Source organism: Myotis brandtii, unplaced genomic scaffold (assembly GCF_000412655.1).
Source record: "Myotis brandtii unplaced genomic scaffold, ASM41265v1 scaffold111, whole genome shotgun sequence".
In the NCBI taxonomy this organism is placed as follows: domain Eukaryota; kingdom Metazoa; phylum Chordata; class Mammalia; order Chiroptera; family Vespertilionidae; genus Myotis; species Myotis brandtii.
The window spans coordinates 920,509-938,995 of NW_005353789.1; the positions used below are offsets into that span (position 1 = coordinate 920,509).

General features: G+C 37.7%; 1 protein-coding gene across 14 annotated transcripts in view; it reads left to right on the forward strand.

Moving 5' to 3' along the window:
* The window catches only part of SEC31A (SEC31 homolog A, COPII coat complex component), a 94,046-nt gene that overhangs the window by 19,359 nt on the left and 56,200 nt on the right, over window positions 1-18,487 (forward strand). For all 14 annotated transcript variants that reach the window (XM_014544514.1, XM_014544521.1, XM_014544551.1 and 11 more), the window contains 5 exons: window positions 9,459-9,541; window positions 10,206-10,329; window positions 12,174-12,372; window positions 14,674-14,769; window positions 17,197-17,337. In XM_014544514.1, coding sequence (XP_014400000.1) covers window positions 9,463-9,541; window positions 10,206-10,329; window positions 12,174-12,372; window positions 14,674-14,769; window positions 17,197-17,337 — 639 coding nt within the window. In that variant the 5' untranslated portion in view covers window positions 9,459-9,462. Of the gene's footprint in view, window positions 1-9,458; window positions 9,542-10,205; window positions 10,330-12,173; window positions 12,373-14,673; window positions 14,770-17,196; window positions 17,338-18,487 lie in introns of those variants that run through there.

Sequence of the window (18,487 nt, forward strand, 5' to 3'; positions counted from 1 at the left end):
CTTTGGGGATCGCGCCGGTTCGCACCCGCCGTTGTTTTCACTGCGGAGCAGGAGTTCCCCCGAGACTGGCGACAGGGTGTCCTGCCACCGCGGGTGACTGGGGTCTGAGGGTAGGAGCCCTTCACACCCTCGTGCACAAAGAGGTGCGGTCCGCAGGGGTGCGGGCAGGAAACAAACCTCAGCGTTACTTTGGCTGACTTCAGTTGGGTCAGAATTTTTTGTTTGTATTTTAACTGCTGCCAGATTGAAAGGTTCGCAGGTTTCCACCGAAGACCACTGTCATTTAACCGGGATTGGGTTCCTTTATGGTCAGTGGTCTCCAGGCGTAGCCTGTACATCGAAAGAAGTCTCATTAAGTGTTGGATGTTTTTGCCCATAAAGTATACGATGTTAAATTACAGGGCAGGTTTAAAGAAATCAGAATATTGCCTGGGTTTGTGGGCGTTATAAACTTTTCTGTTTGCTCAAGGAACTAATTTTATGTAGGTCTCTCTGAGTTATTTTTTTTTCTTCTCCTAAACGGCCTTTTCTAAGTGTAGAAAACGGAAATGTCATTGTCTTTGTCGGCAACTGTAACTGTATTTAATTGCTGATTAGAGCTTCGTCCCTGTATTATACTACCCAGCGTTTGCTGTACATACCAATTGTTCTGGAATTGGCTAAAAAAAAGTTTACTCACCTTTTATTAGTGATTCTTCTGTGTTCCTTTATCTCATTGTCCCTTAATTACAGCTCTGGGAAAAGGTTGTAGAGTCTACAATGTAGACTATAAGAATTTACGTGAGCTTTGTAATGGATTTAGTTATACTGTTTAATTTCATATAAGCAGTGTCTTTTCTGAAACTAATAACGTAAGTCTATAAAGAAATCTGTAAACTGTAAAGAGCAGTAATTCTTAATCTTTTGGGATTCCACTCCTTTTTGAGGATCTGATGAAAGCACTGGATTATCTTTCTAGAAAAATGCACACATATGTAGGATTTTCTGTATAATTTCTTTATAAACTCCTGTTAGATGATATTAAAGTTTCCATTGTTTTTAGAAATGTTGTCATTTTTAGGTAGCTTAATTTCAGCTCAAAGAGTTTTTATTTGTTAGACTCCAGATAAATGTGATACTATTTAGTTCAGTAATCAGTGCACAGATGCTTCTTTGGTTTTGGTTGCGTGAGATGAGTCTACAACATTGATAATACTAAATAAATCCTGTACTAAACAAATGTGCCCATCCATAGTGGTATATTTTGCCTACAGAAGATGGGTATTTTTACTAAAGGCAGTGCTGGCTAGGGATTGTATTCCTGGTTTGGGAGTCAAAGTTTCCAGTTTTGTTAACCTCCTTCTCTTTTTACTTTCTGAGGTATGGGTCAGTTCTCTATGTAGCATTGTATGGTTGGTATTTTTTTTTTTTTTTTGAGAATAGTACTGCTGGGTTTTAGTATTGTTTCACAAAATTATCATTTAGAAAATGAGCAGAAAGAGAAAAGTTTCTACTTAATGGCATGCGGTTGTTGTGGAAAATTGAATGAAAAAAATAAGAGTTGTAGTCTGGAACATAAATTTTCATTTTTTGTTGTTATTCATTCTCACCCGAGGATATTTTTTCCATTGATTTTTTAAAAATCTTTTTTCATTGATTTTTTTAGAGAGAGTGAAAGAGAGGGGGAGAGACAGCGAGAGAGAAACATCAACATGAGAGAGACACATCAATTGGTTGCCTCCCGCATGGGTCCTGACCAGGGGATCGAGCCTGCAACCGAGGCATGTGCCCTTGATTGGAATTGAATCTGGGACCTTTTAGTCTGAGAGCCAGCTGTCTACTGATCCAAACCGGCTAGGGTGGGACATTAAATTTTCTTCAGTAGATGTATTAATGAAGATTCACTGGGTTAAATATTTTAAATTGTTTACTTTTGTAATAGCTCACACACTAGTCTCAGCACTCTGTAATACCTCATTTAAGTCTCTCAACAACCTTATGGTATCAATATGTGTATGACACTTACTTTACCAAGTGGATAGCCAAGACACACATAGGTAAAGTTACAGGCCTAAAGTCAGAGGTAGGACATGGTGGAGCTGAGATTTAAACTGAGGATATTGGCTCCAGGCTCCATACTCTTTAACTGCTGTGCTATATGATATTATCTTATAGATGGCATCTATGAACAAGCCACTATCCTCACAACTTTCTTTTTATATTTTTAGAATGATTTTGTTCCATGTAAAATAGTCTTGAATGAACAATTCTGCATAGTGTGAATTCTAATCCTGTCTATAAATAAAAGCATAATATGCTAATTAGACTGGACGTCCTTCCAGACGACCTTCCGTACAAAAGCCGGGGCTGCAAGGGAATCCTTGGTTCTGGGTGCCTGCTGGTGGCCAGAGGGAAGCCTGGGTCCTGGGTGCCAGAGCGAAACCGGTGCTGGCAGCCGGGAGAAGGAAGGCCTGCTCTTGCACGAATTTTGTGCACCGGGCCTCTAGTCCTATAAAATAAAAGCCTAATATGCAAATCAACCGAATGGTGGAACGACTGGCAGAACGACTGGTCGCTATTACATGTACTGACCACCAGGGGGCAGATGCTCAACGCGGGAGCTGCCCCCAGCCTGCAGGCCCCAGGCCAGCCAAGTCGGGTGCCAGTGGGGGCCTCCTGGTCGCCCCACAGATCGGCCCTGATTGCCAGCCAGGCCTAGGGACCCTACCGTGCACGAATTTCGTGCACCAGGTCTCCAGTCACATATAATATTGAAAAAGAACTACACAAAGCTTTTAAAGCAAATCTCACTTGGGAAGTACACATGGTTTAATCTGAGCCTTCTTTATATTTTCAAGAATATTAGTTACAGCCCGGTCAGTGTGGCTCAGTGGTTGAGTGTGTTCCCATGAACCAGGAGGTCACGGGTTTGATTCCCAGTCAGGGCACATGCCCTGGTTGTGGGCTCAATCCCCCGTAGGAGGCATGCAGGAGGCAGCTGAAAAGTGATTCTTATCATTGATGTTTCTATCTCTCTCCCCCTTCCTCTCTCTGAAATCAGTAAAAGTAAAGCAAAAAAAAAAAAAAAAAAAAAAGGCATTAGTTACAATTAATGAATGATCATTTCTAAGAGAAGGAAATAGACATGCATTCAGTTGAAGCTGTATTTCAATAGCAATTTTAGTAGTTTTATTAAAAATTGACTTTAGAGAGAGGAAGAGAGAGAGAAAAATCAATGCGAGAGAGAAACATTGATCCACCAGCTCCTGCACCTGCCCTGGCCAGGGATTGAACCTGCTACTTAGGTATGTGCCCTGACCTGATTTCTGCCACCTTTTGGTGTAGGGACCATGCTTCAACCAATTGAGCCACTTAGTAGTTTTGAGAATGATTCCAATAGGTAGGTTATGGTACTGTTTAGTTAGATTCAAACCACATAATGTAGTTCTAGGCCATTTTTGTAGTATAGTGCTTTTTTTTCACAGGTAGTATTGAAGCCTTGTGTTCAATACACATTAAGTGGAACTGCTTCTTGTGGAACATTGAGTACTAAGACAAAAAAATAGACTTTTATAAATCCTTTGAATTCCCACTTAACCATTTTATGTTCTTTCGAATTTATCTCTTTCTCTTCCAGTAAATGTTACACATTAACTAGTGTTCATGAATTAGGTAGCCCTTGTTTTTACCTTTGCTCTTAGAGAAACTGTATTTCTATTCAGTTGGATTTATATATATATATATATATATATATATATATACACACACACATATATATATATATACACACACATATATATATATATACACACATATATATATATATATAGCCATTTTGTTTTCACTTTTAGAAATTATTTAAAGTCATTTTATAAAACCAATTTTTCCCCTAACCATACTTTTCTCTATTTTTTACATAAGAAAAGGTCTTTTAAATAGTTAAGAATTTAAAAATTAAGTGTTTTACCTGAAATTGAGCTTTTTAGCTCATCAGTCTACTTGAATTTCCCTAAATATGAACATTTAAAACTTGAAATCAAGCAAAATTTCTGTATACCTACCCTGTGCTGAGTAATTTTGCTCCAAAAAGAGTAAAAATTGTAACACTTGATTTAAAAATGACATTATTTGTCTAATTAGTGAGACAAGATGACATATACAACTATTAATAAAATGGCAGTGAGAAATATGTGAACAATATCTACTAATAGAATGTTATAAAGTTTTGTTAAGGTAGAATAAGAAACTTTATTATAAAATGCTTGAAGTGTGGTACAGACAAATATAAACAGTTAAGAGGTTATTTAGATCAGTGTGGATTGGATCATTAGGGCAGTTTTCATGAAGGAGCTGGGACTTGAGCTTAACAGTTGGCTGAGAGGAAGAAGATGGCATTTCATATAAATAAAATAGGCTTCCTTTTTACTTTTTAGAAAATTGGGATTGTTTTTCTTTTTTTCACAATAATCTTAGGAAACTAGTATAGTTTTCTTGATTAAGCTTATGATAGTAATAATTTAAAAAAACTAGTTAGCATATGAAAACACTTATTAACCTATGTGCAAGCCACTGGCCCTCTATAAAATACATTATTTTGTTTAAACCTTACAACATCCCATGAGATAGTCACTTTCATCCCCATTTTACAGATGTAGAAACGGGCTCAGAGAGGTTAAATAATGTGTCTAAAGTATAAGTAGCAGAGCCAGTATTCAAATCGAGGATTGAGTTTATAGGCCTTTCTTTTAACCACATGAGTATTCAACCTCCTAATCCACTTTTGTCTAACCTAGCACAGTTGCTAAACTATATTTCTTCTCTTAATTTCATCATGTATCATAGTTGCTATGCTATTATTTCTTCTAAATGTTAATATTTCTCCTGTGATTAAAATTGAATATCTGATCTTGTTGAAGTAATAATTAAGAGCTTGGACTCTGGAACTAAACTTCTGAGTTTAAATCTTGGCTCTGCTTCTTGTTAGCATGTACAAATTATTTAACCTTTCTGTGCCTTAATTTTATCATCTGTAAAATGCTCTTCAAGTATAAACAACCTGAACCTGTAAGACACAAGGCATATTGTTAGTCTAAGGTCCTCTTAAGGAAACTAGTAGAGGATGAACTTCATCCTTTACAGATGAGTAAGAAAACTGGCTAAAGTACTGTTGGAGGGCATTGAGTATATTTAACTATAGTTCTGAGACTAAAAAGTGGGAATAAGGAAGAAAGAATAAAATGTGCATGTTAAATATCTGACAATGTAGGAATTGGTTATAAAATTTTAAAAAAATTAAGAGAACTGGGAAGTAGAAACAAAATTGGAAGTAGAATAAGTTAGTGGATTGCCTCATCTGTAATGGCTGGGAGTCAAAGGACATCATTAAAGCTGACAAATCAGTTAGAAGTATAAGTATATTTAACAGTTCAAAGGTAAACATTGAGGAAGATAATACTATTGACTATAACTGTAGTGCAAGCGGGGCAATAATTTTATACAAGCTAATTTCTGAGGTGCTCATAGTTACTTTGTAGACAATTAATGGTATTAAATAAAAATATTTAAATAAAAGATCTTTTAAACAGCTAAGAATTTAAAAATTAAATGTTTTACCTGAAATTGGGTTTTCTAGCTCATCAGTCTATTTGAGAGGGGCAATGTAGGAAAAATGGGGGGCATCTGTAATACTCTCAACAATAAAGATAAATAGAAACAAAAAAGAAAGAAAAGCATCTGACAAAATTCAACACCCAGTCTTTATAAATAGAATTCAATAAAACAGTAATCAATGGCTATTTCCTTACATTATATACACTTAATATATATACATTTGTATGTATATGTCGAATTCCAAAATCTTGCTCAGAGGTGTACAGGAGGTTTTCCCACTTAAAAAAAATAAAAACACAAGAAATCTCACTGTTACCACTACGGTTTCCTATGGTACTACAGATACTAGCCAACTTGGACAAGAGAAAGAAATTCGAGGAATAACAGTTTGAAACAGAGAGGTGATTGTCACTATTGATGCATGATATGAGTATATATGTGGAAAACCTAACAGAATCTACTGAAAAACTACATTTCAGAAAAGGCAAAACTATGGAGACAGTAAATAGATCAGTGTTTTCTAGGAGGGAGGGAGAAAGAGGGATAAATAGATGGAGCATAGCGAATTTTTAGGGCAGGGAAACTTCTGAATGATACTACAACAGTAGGTATGTGTCATTATACATTTGTCAAAACCCGTGGAATGTATAACACAAAGAGTGAACTCTAATGGTAACTATGGACTTTGGGATATGTGTCTATGTTGAGTCATTGCCTGAAACAAATGTAACACTATGGATCAGGATTTTGATAATGGGAGAGGCTGTAGTTGGGAGAGTGGGGGAGAGGTATGTGGGAACTTAATATACTTTCACTCAAATTTTCCGTGAACCTAAAACTGTTCTAATAAATAAAATCCATTTTTGAAATCTTGTGAAAGGTAAAAATATATACATACCAGCAAAGTCAAAAGATAAAGTCTGACAACCTAATAGAAAAATAGACAAATGATACAAATAGACAGAAAAGGAAATATGGATGACCCATGACCACAGGAAAAAAAAAGATGTTTAACATTATTTATATTATGAGAAATGCAAATTGTAACTATACACAGCTAACATATTTCACTGGTCGATCCTGTTGGTAAAAATCTAAAGTGTTAAGCTCCAAAAAAGTGTAACTCTGGTAAGGCAGTAGGGTAGCAGCTACTCATATATCACTCTTGGGAATGTGAAAAGGTATAGTTGCCATGGAGGGCAACATGGCAATATTCATCATAATTTAAATTTCATTTGTTCTTTAATCTAGCAGTTTTATTTCTGGAAAATATAGCTGTCCTTGCCCATGAATGAAATAATGTGTACAATGGGCATTTATTGCAGCATTTTTTTGTAAAAATCGCAAAATATTAGAAACAACTCAGGTGTTCCTCAGTAGCAGACCCAGTAATTAAATTATGGGACATCTTTATAGTAGAATAATGTGCCATATGAATGCATTTTTGTAGAATAACAGATTTTTTTAAAGCTTGGAGTGACCAGTTTTAAAAAATTTTCTGCTTTATCTTACTTATTTTGAAACCAAACACCTTTATTTGCAGTTGTCACTGGGGCCGATTCTTGCTGCTTACTTATTTGCTGGCCTGCTCTCCTAGCTACATGGATAGGCGCAAGGCCTTGATGACATCTTGCAGGGCTGAGAAGTGGTTGGCTTGGTAGGCCAGGGCAGACTCTGCCTTGTTCACAACGGTCTCCAGGTTGTAGTCTTGCTGCTTGGACATTTCAGAGAGCTCAAGCCAGCCTGGCCTGTGCTGAATAATCTTCTTTTTTAAAATATATTTTTAATGATTTTAGAGAGGAGGAGAGAGGGAGAGATAGACAGAAACATCAATGATGAGAGAGAATCATTTATCGGCTGTTTCTGCCCAACCCCCACTGGGGATCAAGCCCGCAACCCAGGTATGTGCCCTTGACCGGAAACGAACCTGGGACCGACCCTTCAGTCCGCAGGCTGATGCTCTATCCACAGAGCCAAACCAGCTGGGGCTGAATAATCTTTTTGAGCTCTTCCATGGACCCCTCCTTCAGCTCTTTGATCTGAGTCATTAGAGCTGGACATCTGGAAGACAATTCCTCTTCTTCCTTAGAAAAATTGCCTGCAATCAGGGACCCCTGAGAGCTGACTTCTGTCTCTTCTGTTTCCATCTTGAGTTGACTGCTCCCCACTGGGCCCACTTTGTGGGCTCAGCTCCTTGATCCTGCCTGCATTTCTTTGTTTATTTATTTATATGTTTTTATTAATTTTGAGAGAGAGAGGAGAAGGAGAGAGAGAGAGAGAGAGAGAAACATCGATAAGAGAGAAATATTGATCTCTGCCTCCCGCACACCACCTACTAGGGATTGAGCCTGCAAGCAACCTGGGCATGTGCCCTGACCAGGAATCGAAACCAGTGACCCTTATGATGCATGGGACTATGCTCCATGATCTGAACCACGCTGGCCAGGGCTCTTGGTGTATTTAAAGTATATCCACAGGAGCTTATGCCTGGTGAGATTATGGCAATCCATGGCTTGGTGCTGACTAGAAAAAGCTACTTTATCTTTTTTTAATAAATATATTTTATTGATTTTTTACAGAGAGGAAGGGAGAAGGATAAAGATTTAGAAACATCGATGAGAGAGAATCATCTGTCAGCTGCCTCCTGCACACCCCCCACTGGGGACGTGCCCACAACCAAGGTACATGCCCTTGACCAGAATCGAACCTGGGACCCTTTAGTCTGCAGGCCGATGCTCTATCCACTGAGCCAAACTGGTTAGGGCAAAGCTGCTTTATCTTTAAAATCTATGGGCTTACTATATTCTTTGTGGTTAGTCTGTTTTAATTTAAAATTAATTTTAAAAACTGCTCTTATTGAATGATCCTATTCCAGGAAGATGCACCTTATTTTTTATGTGCCTTTTCTTACCCCTGATACACTGCCACCCATCCTTGTCTGAGCAACCCAGGTACATGCCCTCGCCCGTGAATCAAACCCGAAACCCTTTGGTGCTTGGGCTGATGCTCTAACCACTGAGTAACACCAGCCAGGGGTTGTCTTAAAATAAGTGTTTCTTCTTTCTAATATTGAACATGCCCAGCAAATGATACCTAATTTGATTTATTGGCATTAGGGCTTTACTAATGATGCAATGGTTGGTCCAGTATATTTCTGTGTTCTATGTTACATGTTCAATATATATCTACTAGAGGCCCAGTGCACAAATTCGTGCACCAATGGGGTCCCTCGGCCTGGCCTGCAGGATCGGGCCGAAACCGGCTCTCTGACATCCCCCGAGGGGTCCTGGATTGTGAGAGGGCGCAGGCCAGGTGAGGGACCCCACCAGTGCATGATCAGGGCTGGAGAGGGACACGGGAGGTTGGCCAGCTGGGAAGGGACCACGGGAGGGATCCAGGGCGTGTCCAACCCATCTCACTCAGTCCCGATCAGCTGGACCCCAGCAGCAAGCTAACCTACCGATCAAAGTGGTTAACCAGTTGACTGTCTGCCGCCTGGTGGTCAGTGCACATCATAGTGAGCGGTTGAGCGGCTTTAGCATATCATTAGCATATTACGCTTTGATTGGTTGAAGGCCGACTGGATGACCCAACACTTAGCATATTAGGTTTTTATTATATAGGATGTAAAATATTCTCTTGCCCTAGCTGATTTGGCTCAGTGGATAGAGCGTCGGCCTATAGGACTGAATGATCCCAGGTTCTAGTCCGGTCAAGAGCATATGCCTGGGTTGTGGGCACGATCCCCAATAGGGGGCGTGCATGAGGCAGCCAATCAATGATTCTCCCTCATCATTGATGTTTCTTTGTCTCCCTTTCCCTTCCTCTCTGAAATCAATAAAAATGTATTAAAAAAAAATTCTCTTTAGCAGGATGAAGTTAAAGGAAGTCGATCGTACTGCCATGCAGGCCTGGAGCCCTGCCCAGAATCATCCCATTTACCTAGCTACAGGTGAGTTCAACAGAAACAAGATAGTACAAGTCACCTAATTTCTTCTCTTCCACATCTGACTTATTCATATCTGTTCTTTAAGATTCAGATCAAGCTTCATCTCTAGAAAGCCACTTCTTCCCTGGCAAGATACCTCCCTCCTTCCTGTCAGCTGAGTTCTATGACCTTCCTCTGTGTTCCCATAGCACCTATACATCATAGCATTAATCATGATATATTTATAGTGTCTTCCCCATTTTATAAAAATTATGTTTTATCGTTATTCCTCCAGTACTAAACACAGTAGATATGTTTAAAAAAAAAAACCTGTTAAATATCAATTTGAATGAAGAACAGTTTTGATGCTTTTTTATATAAAAAGAGTTGGAGTTATATCATTTGTGACTATAAACAGATATAGTGAATCACGGTGGTGTTTTTACAGAGAGCTTTTAAAATTATCTGCACCACTCACTCTTACAAACATCATCTCCGAGCCCTGTGTTAGGATCTCATTGCTGTAGTAATTTAAACATCTGCTCAATGGCATATGAGCTGATTTCAGTCACTATTACAGCACTCATGACTGAGATAATTGAAAAACATGCCTTTAATTTCTTTTTTGTATGGTTTGCTGAGACTCTTATTTTTGCATGCATAGTTACCATAAATGTATTTTCTATAGGAACATCTGCTCAGCAATTGGATGCAACATTTAGTACCAATGCTTCCCTTGAGATATTTGAATTAGATCTTTCTGATCCATCCTTGGATATGAAATCTTGTGCCACTTTCTCTTCTTCTCACAGGTATGAGATTCAACCTTAAATTCATGATTATATTTAATTATATGTTGTGAGTAATGCCTAGTTTGTCTATAAATGTATTATTAGAAATTGCAAGGGATACTACCAATAATGACATGAGATATTTTGTGAAAAAACACATTAGTGAATTTCTGTGGAAGTAGAGTTAATGTCTATTAACTTTTTTTTTTTTTTAAATGTATTTTTATTGATTTCAGAAAGGAAGGGAGAGGGAGAGAGAGATAGAAACATCAGTGATGATAGAGAATCATTGATCGGCTGCCTCCTGCACACCCCCTACTGGGGATCAAGCCCGAAACCCGGGCATGTGTCATGACTGGTAATTGAACCAGTGACCTCTTGGTTCCTGGGTTGATGCTCAACCACTGAGCCACATGTCTGTTGACTTTTTATTGCTGACTGTAGGATAGGAAGGAAATGATACAGTTTCTAATTTTTTCTCCTCATAATATAGTAGAGTTACTTTCTTTTATCTCCTTTTTCTTACCTGTTTACAAAAAAAGGAAGGTATGATTAGAAAAAGAAGTAGTTGGATGAATATTAAGATGTAAATAGTAATTATCTCTGAATAGTAGGTTATTTTAATTTTTTTCTTGTATTTATCTATATTTGAAAATATATTTCACAGAGAATTTTATTGACATGATTTCTGATACAGCAGGTATTTGGATCACCTTTCCAAATATTTATGGCCTATTGAAAGTACACTTTTATTTAAGTAGTAAAATTGCTTTATTGCCTCTTTTGGCAGATTTTGATGAAGAGATTGTACCTTAGCTAACAGAATACAGATCATGGAGTCTCATGGAGTCCCCTCACACTGTAATGGGAACTCCAGATACTTTTTGTCTTGCTGTTTTTCTACTCACCACCATCTTTTTTTAAAATATATTTTTATTGATTTTAGAAAGGAAGAGAGAGGGAGAAAGAGATAGAAACATCAATGCTGAGAGAGAATCATTGATCGGCTGCCTCCTGCACACCCCACACTGGGATCGAGCCCCCAACCTGGGCATGCGCCCTTGACTGGAATCAAACCCGGAACCTTTCAGTTCACAGGCCGACATTCTATCCACTGAGCCAACCCGGCTAGAGCTACTCACCACTATCTTAGCGTGTCTCATCGTACATCTCCATGACACCTTTATATTTCTTCTCCACGCCACACCATAATCTTTTATTCTCCACAAGTAGGAGTACTTGTCATAACAGACATAATTTTAATGTCACTTTTTTTACTGTCAGAATACATTATTTTTCTTAGAAAATTTTAGATGACTCCCTTAACACCTTTACTATTTAACAGACCATTTGTTGGCGATTACTTATATAGTCAAAAATAATCAAGGGGAGTGGTAGCTCTATTTTTCAGATGAACCAAAAGCAGTTTAGGATGGTAAAGTAACTTGCCCAGGCCTCACAGTTTCTAAATGGTAAAACTATTCGTAAGCCCATATCTTCAGCACACAAATCAAGTGTACTTTGACACACTATAATATTACCTCTAAAAAAGAATATTTTTACTCTTTTAAATTACAAAATCAAATATGCACATGAGTATAAATAACTAAAATGCCATTTTACCCAGTCATTCACAGTTACTAGGAATAGAAGAGAAACAGTATTTTTGGAGTACTTATGAAGATATAAGTAATTAAATGTATACTTTCAAATTATTTTCTACATTTATTTGACTTAAAAAATTAGTTGTTGCTTTTTTAAATTGAATTCATTGGGGTGATGTTGGTTAATAAAATTATACAGGTTTCAGGTATACAATTCTACAGTCCATCATCTTAGTTGTTTTTATGCATTTTCTCTTAAAGGTACCACAAGTTGATTTGGGGGCCTCATAAGATGGATTCCAAAGGAAATATCTCTGGAGTTCTTATTGCAGGTGGTGAAAATGGAAATGTTATTCTTTATGATCCTTCTAAAATTATAGCTGGAGACAAGGAAGTTGTGATTGCCCAAAATGATAAACATACCGGTCCAGTGAGAGCCTTGGATGTGAACATTTTCCAGGTTAGACTTTTGACATTTACTCATGATTCTTGAGATATGTGCTGCTTATTTGAGATAAGTATATAAATCTACTATGCTTGGAATCAAAAGCTAAATATGTGTGCCTGAGGAGTGAGTATATTTGTTTGAAGAATAGAGAGTTCAGGATATGTACTACTAACCGCATGGAGGGGATCTGGCTGATGGGTTTAATTCAGAGAAGTCTGGAGATGTCATAACATCTGATTGGACATTTTTTAGACATTAGGAGCCCTTGGGCATAGGTTGGAAACCTTGCCTTTTAAAGGTTTATGCTATTCCAACATTGGGTTGGTCTGTGGTGTCTGGGTTAATCCACAGTTTTATTAATTGAGAAATTTTGTATTTATGATAAAGAGATTAGTACTCTATCAGATAATTAGAAATATATACAAATATAGTACAAATTTAATTAATAGACAAGAGTCTACTGTTGCCATTTTAAACTTTACTAAATATTATTATATAAATGTGTAGGTTAACAAAGACCTTTTTTTTTAAAAAAGGTTATTTATTGATTTTAGAGGGAGAGGAAGAGAAATATAGATTTGTCGTTCCACTTATTTATGCATTCATTGGTTGCTTCTTGTATGTGCCCTGACTGGGAATGAAACCTGCAACCTTGGTGTATTGGGACTATGCTCTAACCAACTGAGCTACCCGGCCAGGGCCAAAGATCTTTTTTAAAAAATATATATTTTTATTGATTTCAGAGAGAGAGGGAGAGGGAGAGAGAGATAGAAACATCAGTGATGAGAGAGAATCATTGATTGGCCACCTCCTGCACACCCCATACTGGGGATTGAGCCCAAAACCCAGGCATGTACCCTGACTGGGAATCAAACCGTGACCTCCTGGTTCATAGTTCGATGCTCAACCACTGAGCCATGCCAGCTGGGTAGTTAATAAAAGATCTTGAGTTAATAGAATACTAGAGTACAACAACCAAAAAACGGATATTATCTTAAAGTTTAAAGTAGTTATTTTTCTTTTATTATAAATAGATATTTAAGATATAGAACTATAAACCCAAACTTCTTAATTTCTACCATTTATGGGGTTTATTCTTTACATTAGAAAGCTAGTTCCTTTGTTAATTGGATTAACAGTTGCTGATTTTTGGTTACCTTGTATTATAGGTAGCTATTATCATAAAATTTCTCTGTTTTTAGTTATATTTCTGTTGATTAGAGAAGAATGTATGCAAGTGAATAATAAAGGATGAAGGTTAATACATCAAACTCATTATCTTGCTGTACTTTATATCACAGTTTTAGGGGCATTTGACCATAAAGGTATGCAATAGAGCTGATCTAGAAATATTGCTACTCGGAACAAGATTGAGTGTATATGAAGTAGAATTACGTGAGGGATTTAAGACAAGAATTTAACTAGCCCTATCTTGGTTTGGCTCCAGGAGCTGGCTTTGAGGTATCCTGACATGCCAGTATTTTAGAATTCAGTTATTTTCCTGAAAGCAATAACTGGTGACCTGTTTTTATTTCCCACAGTTGGATTCCCTTCCAGAGATGTAAATCCACAAATCATAATCCCCATATGGTTACATGATTTTTAAAGAAAATATATTTTTATTGATTTCAAAGAGGAAGAGAGAGAGATAGAAACATCGATGAGAGAGAATCATGGATCGATCGCCTCCTGCACGCCCCCTAGTGGGGATTGAGCCCATGACCCAGGCATGTGCCCTTGACCTGAATCGAACCGGGGACCCTTCAGTCCGCAGGTCAACGCTCTAGCTAGCCACTGAGCCAAACCGGCCAGGGTGGTTACATGATTGTTTAAGAATTTACCCATGTAATTATTTTTTTAATACATATATGTATTGATTTCAGAGAGGAAGGGAGAGGGAGAGAGATAGAAACATCAACGATGAGAGAGAATCATTGATCACCTGCCTCCTGCACACCCACTACTGGGGTTCTTGCCCACAACCTTGGCATATGCCCTTGTCCAGGCTGATGCTCTATCCACTGAGCTAAACCGGCTAGGGAATCCATGTAATTATTTTTAATGTCTTGTATTAAAATATCAATACACATATTATCATTTTAAGTTAAATAGAATTTTATATATTTCTCTAAAAACTTTAAATTTTAGATTGTTATGCATGGTATTTAGGAATTCATAAGTTTTGCTTCTTTAATTCAGTAGAAAAATTGTATAACCTAAAACTGAGAGATCTTTTTAGCTATGAACTGAGTTAATCTGAGTTCTCTTAATTATGTAAAGTGCTATTTAGTTATCAATTGTTTCTTATTGCAGACTAACCTGGTAGCTTCTGGTGCTAATGAATCTGAAATTTACATTTGGGATCTAAATAATTTTGCAACTCCAATGACACCAGGAGCCAAAACACAGGTAATACATTGATTTTGATATAATCAAAGAACCAAAATCAGTTCTTCTACACTTAATTTATTTGTGTGTTTTCCACAGAAAATGTATTTGTTTAAAAATCAATGTTTAGATGCCATTGATTTTTCTTCAGTGTAGTGAAGTAAAGTATTAATGAATGTTTTTTCAAAGTATCAGTGAGTCTTTCAACAGGAAATATTTACTCAGTGCCTGCCATTTGCCAGCGACTGTTCGATTTTATTCACTACTGTATGTCAATAAAATTGTGACATACAGTAGTAAATAAAATTGACAAGTCTGTAATAATTTTTTTAGATCCCTTCCCTTCCCTTCCCTTCCCTTCCCTTCCCTTCCCTTCCTTTCCCTTCCCTTCCCCCTTCCCTTCCCTTCCCTTCCCTTCCCTTAGTATTTTATATCATATAGTGTTTTAACACTGTCCAACCTTAGAATAAAAATCATAGATTCGAAAGGAAACATTTTTTAAAAGAAACACTTAACCCCTTTCCTATGTATTTCTTTCTTCCCTTCCCTTTCCCTTCCCCTTCCCCTTCCCCTTCCCCTTTCCCTTTCCCTTTCCCTTTCCCTTCTTCTTTCACAGTGCAAGTGTTAGTGATTCAATGACCAGAAAATGAAGAATCGGGAGCACAGCTCACAGATTAGCTTCTCATCCACTTGGGGTTGAGAAGTTGTAGATAGACATAGAAGGGTAGAAATGAAGGGATGATCTAGGCAGATAAGACAGAGCTTTATGCAAATGGTGGGTGGAATAGTCATGGTTTTCTGGGAAAGGGGTGGCAATTTTTATTTTTATTTTTTAATTGATTTCAGAGAGGAAGGGAGAGAGAGAGAGAAACATCAATGATGAGAGAGAATCATTGGTCGGCTGCCTCCTGCACGTCCCCTACTGGGGATCAAGCTGCAACCCCGGCATGTGCCCTTGCCCAGAATTGAACCCAGGACCTTTTAGTCTGCAGTCCAATGCTCTGTCCACTGAGCCAAATCGGCTAGGGCGGGGTGGCAATTTTTTTTGGAATCTGGGTTCTACCTTTTTGTCCTTTTATGGTTCCTTCTGATCATTGCCAAGTTGATTGTCAACTGTCATGGCCTTGGTGGGTGTGTCATTTAGAATGGAGATTAGATTATAATGAGGTTTGAGGTCCCCTGGAGGTCACTTAGGAGGCCATCTTGGTCTTAGCTGATACTTTCTTGAGAAAGAACTATTAACTGCATCCCTCCTGTTCTCAAAGATAAACAGTGTCGGGTAGGGGTTACCAGGTCACATAGGCCTACTGTGGGATAACAAAATCCTCCCTTTCTTATTTTCACTCATTCTTGAGGGATGCTGAGGGACAGAGGTCCACCGTCTGTAACTGCTTTGAGGCTTTTGTAATGGGGCCCATTAGAGGAGTGAAACCCTTCCTTGGCTAATCTTAAATAAGTATGATTGTCTCCCTGCTGTAGTTCTAACCATTCATACTCCTGGGTAACTATTATTTGAAGTTTAATTGATTCAAGTCTTCTGAAAACAAAAGAAACTAGACATTAAGGTATTACTTATCTTGTTGGTATTCCTGCTGAGTAGTAGCTTGAAGTCTAATAAAGGCTCATAGAAGTGTTGAGTTCTAGAGTGGAGAACCTCAGGTTCTAGGCCAGTCATCTGTTTTACCTTGGTGTGATGAATCCAAGGCATTATTCCCTGTACTATGTATTTCTAGTAAGTTGAGAAAATAGTCCTCTCACTGCCTCTTTGAGTTTCTTTCTTTTTAAAAAAAATTGATTTGAGAGAGGAAGGAGAGAGAGAGACACAGAGAACAAGAAAGGTTAGAGAGAAACATCGATCGGTTGTCTCCTGTACTCACCCTGACCGGGGATCGAACCTGCAACTGCGGTTTGTGCCCTGACTCGAAATCGAACCTGCCACCTTTTGGCACACGGGATGATGCTCCAACCAACTGAACCACCTGGCCAGGGCACCTCTTTGAGTTTTTTATATTATATAGACTACTCAATTTGAGTAGCCTTATAATGGGACCTAATATTTTGGCAATCTTGAGAGGAGGTAGCATAAGGATAGCCTATGGTCTACCCCTTATAAAGGTTTTTTTTCTCATTGTCTAGGCTGTAACTTTTTCTCTGCCTAGTTGTTATATTGACCTACATCTGCTTTGTGGTCCATCGTCTACCTCATGGCACTTGCAAAAATAACAAAACAGTGCTTGATTTATAGCAGGAGCTTAATAAATGCCTGGTGAATGAGACAATATTATAATTACAGTATTGTATATATTGAGAACTTAGGAATGTAAAGCAAATTTGTAGAATGAACAGATCAGATTTTTAAGTGATCTGTTTTTTAAAAAGAAGGATCGGAATTTGTAGTTAAATTTTATTATAATTGAGAAATGGTTTTTAATAGTTTATTCCTTTTAGCCCCTAGAAGATATCAGCTGCATTGCATGGAATAGACAAGTCCAGCATATTTTAGCATCAGCCAGTCCCAGTGGCCGGGCCACTGTTTGGGATCTTAGAAAAAATGAACCTATCATCAAAGTCAGTGATCATAATAACAGGGTAAGTATATGATTGATTTGTAATGAATATGTTGTATTTCTTCTGTAGGTATTCATATCGTTTGTCAGAGTTGGCAACAAATCATATTTCTATACAGTCAAATCCTGTATTTTCATGGACCAGTCATGTGGGAATGAGAGGATTTTTCCTTAGGGAAAATAAAGCTCTCAATAAACCAGGTTGGATATTATTAATGATAAAGAGAGAGATTGGGGGCTTGTTCTATGATATTCTTTGTGTTTTTCTTTGCTAGCTGTTTCAAAGCATTACAGCAACTTTTTAATTCATTTTTACCTTTCTCTAAAGTGTAAAGATATTTCCTACAATTAATTTTACAATTGAACTTGCAGTTTCCAAACTCCTGGCTTCATCTCTTCTTTAGATACTGTATTCTTCTTCCACTTGCCCATTAGATGCTGCTGTATAACACATTAAATTTTTGACCTTACAAATTCCTTAATATGAGGTCATCATGTGCTGTAAGATAATTTAGATATCATTAGGGCCTTGTTTTGTTAGTTTATTTTTAATCACATTATATGGTTTGACATTTTCCAAAACAAGTTTACCTAAATCAGAGAATACGTATAAAATTTTTCAGCAACAAAAAACTATTTAGAAGAATATTTCTTCAGGGGTTTGTTTTTCCCAATGAATCAGGAATTTTAAAACAAGTTTCAGTGAAATAAAGCATACAGTAAGCATTTCAGTCATATTCTGAAATACTTAATAGGATCCCCAAACTTCCAAGTAATTCTCAATAATAATGTTAATTTATCCCCATGTGAAAATTTGGTAGTTGTTGCTTAGACATTCTATCTTGATTTTCCTAATAAAATAGAAGAAAGGTGTGGATTTTTGTTATTAAAATACTAGAGGCCCAGTGTACAAAATTTGTGCACAGGTAGGTTCCCTAGGCCTGGCTGGCAATCAGGGCCCATCAGGGCCTTCCGGTTGCCAGCTGGGGCCTTCCTTCCCCTGCTGCTGGCTGCTGGCCAGGGCCTTCCTTCGTTCCGCGCCGCCCCCTGGTGGTCAGCGCATGTCATAGTGAGCGATCAGATCGAACTCCCAGTCTCCCGATCGAACTCCCGAGGGGTCATTTTACATATTAGCCTTTTATATATATATATACTAGAGGCCCGGTGCACAA